Source organism: Vigna radiata, chromosome 2 (assembly GCF_000741045.1).
Source record: "Vigna radiata var. radiata cultivar VC1973A chromosome 2, Vradiata_ver6, whole genome shotgun sequence".
Taxonomy (NCBI): Eukaryota; Viridiplantae; Streptophyta; class Magnoliopsida; order Fabales; family Fabaceae; genus Vigna; species Vigna radiata.
Window position 1 is genome coordinate 8342921 of NC_028352.1, and position 7861 is coordinate 8350781.

At 34.1% G+C, this 7861-nt stretch overlaps 1 protein-coding gene across 2 annotated transcripts; it reads right to left on the minus strand.

The window, feature by feature from the left end:
• Window positions 1-568: 568 nt before the first annotated feature.
• LOC106754869 lies at window positions 569-2148 on the minus strand. 2 transcript variants are annotated; one of them, XM_022778549.1, is made up of 3 exons: window positions 1660-2148; window positions 1426-1571; window positions 569-983 (listed from the first exon to the last, which is right to left on the minus strand). In XM_022778549.1, exons 1-3 carry the CDS (start codon window positions 1922-1924, stop codon window positions 858-860), a joined length of 537 nt encoding a protein of 178 aa, XP_022634270.1. In that variant the 5' UTR covers window positions 1925-2148; the 3' UTR covers window positions 569-857. The 2 variants fall into 2 exon arrangements, with proteins under 2 accessions (XP_022634270.1, XP_014492426.1); XM_014636940.2 differs by having other exon boundaries at window positions 569-968; window positions 1660-2121.
• Between the last annotated feature and the right edge of the window lie 5713 nt (window positions 2149-7861).

A 7861-nucleotide genomic window follows, 5' to 3' on the forward strand; every position in this document is an offset into this window, starting at 1 on the left:
CGAGGTTCATAACACCTCAGATAGAGCAAACCTTTCCTTAAATTCAGATGTCTGTAATGATCTGTTATTGTGTTTATTTTCTTCTGCAGTAAAGAATTTTCATTTACTTTTCAATTAGAAAGCCGGACCTGATATGAATGGTACAATTATTGACCCAAATAAAAAATTACTAGAAAGTCACATAAATTTTGGAAAACCTCTAATCTGACAATGTTTTGACGTGCTATCTGTCCTTTGATGCTTGAGCCTAGAAACAAATAATGCAATATTTAAACTCCAATTTGAACTCTGAGCTATAATTTTAACCGGTCTTAATTGGAAAACAGACAATTTGTGAGGTTTTGCTTGAGTATTGTGGAGATTCTAGCACATTATTGGTGAAACCTTTCACGGATATGTTGGTCACCAAGAGCAACATAAAAACTTGAATGTTGGAAGTTTGGAACTCAATTGATATTAAAATTTTCGCCTCATGTTTTCTTTTTCTTGTTATAAATAAGATCCCTTCAAGTTGTGAGTAAGAATGGCTTATTTGCTATATATATAATTACTAAAAGGAAGATGTGGATGCTGTAACTATATCAATCGGAAAACTCACTTGTAAAAAATTTTTACATTCATTACTCCTCTATTCTTTTTTCTTTTTGTTGGTGGTGCTATACAAACATGTTACCACAGGAGCATGGTTTTGCAGTTGAGGTTATGATTGGCGTTGAAAGAGAAATCTTGGTTGAAACTTCTGATGAATTTCCATGCCCATGTAAGAATCAACTAGAAGGAACTTCTGACATTCTAGTGGCTATCATATAATACTCTATGAGCCACTGTACATGTCACAACTTTGTAGTTCGCACCAATCAACTTGCTGATTCCGAAATACTCTGCAACGAAGGGCGCCAGGATTTTGACCTCACTACAGCAGGATTTGCTGAAGCCACCCTAGGCCTTTGTCTCTCTGCCCTCATTCCCTGGAATGCATCAGACTGTTTAGCATCGATACAAATCAATGATGAGGATAAAAGCGTCCAAAATTGGAGATAAAAGTTGTGTCTGGAGCTAAATTTCTAGTAAAATTATGTCTGTCAAATTGCTGGATTATATTTCATTTGGCTTTGATCATTTATTCCCTTATATTAAAAAGAAAACAAGGGCTAGAATTTCACACTTTCAAAGAGTTATAACATCCAAGCCATGTTTTGTTAAGGATATCTTGACTAATGGTATAAATACATGCATATTTTATTATAGATAACAGTAGATGGATTCAGCATCTATAGAACGTGTGCCATGTGGGTAGATAGATCAAAGTCTTCAGTGAATTCACTGTTGGGGTGGACTAAAGAAACAACCTACTAGAATATTATTCATGGAATAATACTTAATTTAAAGGGAAAAGTAGAAAAGCAGTGTTGACATGCGACATACCTGGTGTGCAGACTCCCCTCCTGTTGTATGTGGCTCACTGGCTGAACTCTGCTTCTCTGGTTGTACTGTGTGTGCCTTATCAACTGTCTCAGCCTGTGGCTTCCTTGTCTTTGCATGCTTCTTTGCTTTCAAAACCTTCATAACCTCTAAAACCAGAAACAGAAAGACAGTCACAGACCCTTCCAAAAGACACAAAAAGTACAATCATCAGAAAGATCTGATAGCATGATATACCTTGAGTGGTGATGAGCCTATAGGCATGGCCAAGGTTGAGAGTTTCATTAGGCCGAAGGAGCTTAACTCGGGTGAAACGCACCGTTTTCTGGTCTTGATTCTGGTCCTGTGGTGGCACAGGCAATGGTATTATCAAAGACACATAGTGACCTGGGTTGGTCCTCATAACCTCACTTGCAGAGACGGGCCAATACAACCTCTCTATCTTCCCACAAGGGTGTTGGATGACAAGCACTGCAGCATCCACAGCTTGGCAATTCCCCATGTGTGAATGGATGAATGAATGAAGAAGAAAATGGTAAAGATAAGGGAGAATGAATGAATGAATGAAGAGAAGGAAGGAAGTGAAGTAAGCAAAGGTCTTTATCTATACAGCTCCTTCTAGCACCCCACAAATATAGTAAAAACAGGTTCTAAGAAACTCTTGGCTCTTTAACCAGCCTCGTCCCAACTAACATTATATTATTTTAATATTAATATGATAGGGTGGTCAATTTAAGCCAAAGATATTTGGCCTTAAATTGCATAGGGAGGCATGACAAAAATATTGTGAAGGTTTTCGTTAATAATTCTGAATCTAGTAAGATAATGTTTGGACATAGTGGTTAATTATTTTAATATTGGGCAACCACTGATTGGCACCGGCACTGGCCTCTAGAAATGCTGCAAATGCCACGTGGAGAGATGAGAAGACGAAGAAAATTGGACGGATATGTTCGGCGATGTCGACGCGGTCAAGGATTAGATTTAAAGTAAGACAAATGCCTCTTACGTATTATCTATATTTATATAACCAAAAATCAGAAAATACTACTAATAATAATAGTAATAGTAATAGTAACAATAAAATAAAAATATTGAGTACTCAAAGCGTGCGTTTGAACAAGATTCTTTTGAGTGGACGTTGGATAAAGGACACAGCACCATCTTATCCGGGTTTCAGAAACTCGCGTACCTTGTTTGTTTGGTTTCTATAAAATGTGAGCGAGAGAAGAGGTGAAGGTAGAAACTTCTAGGAATTAACATGTTGTCAAATTTTCACTAATATTAAACGGATATTGTTTCTGAGTCCAATGCCAAGTGTAGCTTCAAAGTGACCTATAATAATTGATATTGGTTGATTGATGAATGTATAAAAAATATATGAGTGTGTTCGAGCGAACTTTGCTTGGGTGCTTGCTAGGCCCTTGCAGCTTTATCCTTTGAGTGCTGTTGAAAGTGGGTTGGACCAAATCATTGTAAGCCATTTTGGTAATTTTTCAAAGTTTCAGTTTGAGATAAATAATTCTTTTCAGACGGCTGCAAGAGTCTTTGATCTTCAATGTGGAGAAACTTTAATTCAGGATTTGAAACGTGACTCCCCCAAACTATTTTATGAACCATAAATGATAGATTTGAGAATCCTCTTTGATTCATGGAGCGAATTTTGTGCGTATCTTGAGTACTTTGACAAGAAGGCACAAAAGATGCTTTACAATCATAATTTCTCTCCATGATCCCAGCGACATGGCGATGAATACTCGTTAATTTTGAAATTACTAGAATTCGTATTTGCTTCTTACTGATTTAATACGTTTAAATATTTTCAGCACTTTTATTACTTCACATTAACCTTGCTTGGCCAACTGAAGCAAGCAAGTAACTATGAGCTATGGGACCACCACCCCTAGGAAGGGCCTCCATAGGTTGTCTTGTCTGGTTCTGTGTATGTATATAACCTCATATCACATAAGGGGAAAAAGTGTTGACATAATATAATTAATTTGTATGTTTTGTTCAATAAATTGTCCATATCTTGGGATGAACAATGCCTTGTTGAGTTAAGACAAGAGTGGTAATATTGGTGTAGATCCTTGACTCTTGTGAATCTGATATTACTTAAACTATGATTGCCCCAAGGTTTGAAATTTTCTTCTTCTGATTCACATGTGTAAACATCTCTGCATAATGTCAGTGTATGTAAGCCATGTGAGGTGCTGGGTGATTTTGGCCGAAATATTAAATGAGGAAAGGACTGTTTCTTGTTCAAACATGACTCTTGTAGGGGACTACACCTTTGCTATTATATAGTAAGAGTGTTAGCCCTATGTGGCCAGCAATATGGCAGCCATCGTTATTTTTATTGGGGTCCGAATGCTCTTAATATTCTAATGTTAGGACATGTTTTAAATACAGTAGTTGATGGAATTCAATCTCAATAATGGTTCATATTTGCAACTTGTGGGGGGTACCATATTCAGGTTTTGTATGGCTTGTACCGAGGCTTTTCAACATTCTCTCTTTTATTTAAAACTTCCTACCAAACATTGGACCTCTGAAAGCATCTTATTTGTGGGGACTATTCGTTCTTTTGTTGCTGTGAAGGACATAATCCAAGAGTTGCTTTCTCCACATTCTTCCCCCCATGATAAAAACAAAACCAACCATCCAAAAACCACTTACTAATGAATTTATTATCTACGAGAAAAGTTCACTGAATCAAAATATCTGAGACCCCCATGAAATTGGTGACTCAAAGGAAGAAACTTAGGGGCAAAAGCATATGCCACCATCTTGTTTAGGGACAGTCAAGTACCCAACAATGTGCAGGGTTTTTACAGTGCTTTGTCTGATACAAGTTCAGTATATTCTCATAAAGAAAATCTGCATTTGTCGTTGCATAAGCTTTGGGGACACATTATATATATAGTTTCTGAAATGAAATCTGATATATATATATATATATATATATATATATATATATATATATATATATATATATATATATTATATCGATTTGGTGTCTCCAAATCATGTTTGGCTTTCCTATTTACTCTCTAAATCTTTTATTGATTCCAAAAAATCAAGGTGCAAGATAGTGTCCTCTGTACAAGGCTTCCTAAGCATTGTTCACATTGGTCTCACCATATCTGTTTCACACATTTCATCTGCTAACTGTTTGTAATTTTATTCACAAAAATAAAATTGCACGTGGTTAGGCCATTAGTGTTTTGCCTTAACCAACCATTTATATCAAAAGGGTATGTGCTTCAAGGCATTAAAGTGAGACTCCATTGTCCTTAAACCAAATGGTGCAACATTGCTTCACCATAAGATTTTCTCATCTACGTTAATATGAAATGTGACATTGTTATGTTGTTCCTCATAAAAAAGATCCAAATCCTTGGTGAAGAGAATCGGTTTTAACGCCAATGGAGATTTATGTTTAAAAGGGTACTAACTTGTAGTGAAAAAAAAATTAAAATATGGCAAATTTATCTTAGAATATGAATATTTTTATGGATTCATGCATGATTTTCTTAAATAAAGACGGGAGCTAGACGTAAATGATTCATTATCATAAAGGGGTCAAAGCTTAGGTTATGAGCTCGAGAGAAAAACTTTAAAAGAAGCCTTGTAATCATTAATAGGTTCTTTATAGTTATGAACACGCCCAAATGGTGTGTTGTAGAGAGAAGGGAAAGGTTTTGGAGGGCCATGTCCATTTTGCTATACATTTGAATTAGCTCTTCCATAATGAATTGACCAATTCAAAGTACGGAATAATCAAAAGGCACTAATAACCAAAAACAAATTCTTCACTTTTAATTTTGAAGACATTTTCAAGTGAAATTTAGATTGAATTCTATAATTTATTATTATTATTTTATAAATTTTACCATTTAACTTTTCTTATTTACTCCTTTTACTTCAAGTTTTCCAATTTTTATATATTCTATCTATTCCTTAAATTTCTAACTAAGAATCTACATGTCATAATTTAAATAAATAGGTTAATTGTACTTTGTTTGGAATTTGATACAAAAAATCCCTCTTACTCCAATTGATATCCCGAATTCGAGAAATTTGAGTAACCCTTTTTTTTAGCAAATTAGTCTATGTGTTCAAAATATAATATATATTCATTTTAAAGAAATAAAAATGAGGCAATTAACTTTAAACCTGTCCCTCATATAAAATATGGTGGTTGTACTGACAATTTTGCTATTAAAACTTTTCATATTTGTGAACATTTTTTTCGTAAACTTTTTATAAAATTTCGTATTTATAGAAATGAAAAGACTTCTCCCCCGGATTCCTGCACTTGGATGTGATTATGATTTAATATTGCAGTGGACAATTTACCTTTTTAGATGGCTACGCAACATGCATAGGTCAAAAACTACTACCTTTGATTAGGGTAAAAGAAATGCATAAATATAACTATATTTTTAACATTTAATAATCAAATGTATTTTCTAATTTTACTTCTTGTTTCATACATTATAATAATAATAATCTTAACTCTTTATTAAATATTTCTTTGAGAAAATGTAAAAAGTGGTTTATCTTTTATGATTTTTTTATTAAAACAGATAACTGAACAAACTGATTTATTATTATTAAATGATTAGAACACAAAAACGTTTTATGCATTAAAATATTTATTTTATTCCTTTATTTGATTTCTTTCTCAATATATATATTTTTAATAGGTTTAATAATTTCCGACATCCCTATTTATGCAGGGTTGTTTCAATTTAGTCCTCGTATTTCTAAAGATTTCGATTTGGTCTTTAATTTTGTAAATTTGAATCAATTGAGGGTTTGCCACGGATCACAAGAATTGGAAGAACACTTTGTTATAAACTCCAACGTGCACAAAATCCCATCGGTTCCCACGGATCACAAGAAGAGATGCAATCCCCATATAGCAACTGACACAAGAAAACATGAACTCATTTGTATCTCTTCCAACAAGACTTGTGGCTCGTGCAAAACCCCGGAAGAGCACGATGATGGGAACCAAGATCGAGCCTATGGAAACACATCCAATTAAGTGTTTGATTGTGTCACAAAATGCAATTCTAGTGTCCATGTCAACTCCTCCAGAAAAAGCCATATACTTGACCCTTCCATCCTAGGCTCAACAAGATCAAGAAGATGAAAAAGACTGATAGTTTGGTTATGTTTTCAATGGCTCTTGCTCCTCCAATCCCAACCACCAGGAAACAGTAGTAAAGGAGTCCAATGAGGATTGAATAAAGGGCTAGCCCCTGGGTTTTGTTAGGAGGAAACGCTATGGAAACTGACAAGATTTTGGTGCCATATTCAAATTTGGGATTTAGGGATTTCTTCCAATTTAGGGATTTCTTCAAATCCCAATTATTCTCCCCAATTATTCCTAATTACACATCCAGGTCACTTACTTAACCACTAATCACCTTTTTTTTTTTATTGAAAACGTTCCGTTTTAATTTTAACTTATAAATTTTAAATATAAAAATGAAGCAAAGCTAGATAAGATGACCAACGTCTGCCACGTCCGAAGGACTTTGTCCTGTCACCAACCCACGTATCAATATTTTTAACGCCGTCTAACCAACTTAACGGCAAGTCCTCAATTGATTCAAATTTGCAAAATTAAGGACCAAATTGAGAGCTTTAGAAATACAGGGACCAAATTGAGACAACCCTGCATAATTAGGGATGTCGAAAACGATTAAACCATTCTAATATTTCAACTTTCATTTTAGTATTTAAAATTAATAAATTCACATTAATTTTATGTATTATTTCTTCTCTTAATACAAGTGAGAGTAAATATCATCATTAAATGTGAAGAGACGTGTAATAAGAAAAGTAATAGCAAACTAGGAAAGCATATTCTTCTTGTAGAACTACTCCAATGAATTCTACCCCACAAATAAGAAAAAATAAAAGTGTTTTCATAAATAAGGATAAATTCATACATACATAAATTCATGTACGAAAATTCTCATATAAAATTTTTGCACTTTTTTCAACTAAATACATCTATTTTTAACATATTATTTTCTTATTCATTGTTTCTTCTTTTATATTAAACAAAACGATGATAAAGTGCTTTTAGTTTGTTTTTTTTACTAATGTTACTACTACAATGGATTATTCAACGTCCTGAAAGAGCAACAACAGTTGTTCTTACTTCTTGTTCTTCTTCTTGTTTTTCTTCTTCTTGTTCTTCTTGTTCTTGTTCTTCTTCTTCGTGTTCTTCTTCTTCTTCTTCTTCTTCTTCTTCTTCTTCTTCTTCTTCTTCTTCTTCTTCTTCTTCCTCTTCTTCTTCCTCTTCTTCTTCTTCTTCTTCCTCTTCTTCTTCCTCTTCTTCCTCTTCTTCCTCTTCTTCCTCTTCTTCCTCTTCTTCCTCTTCTTCCTCTTCTTCCTCTTCTTCCTCTTCTTCCTC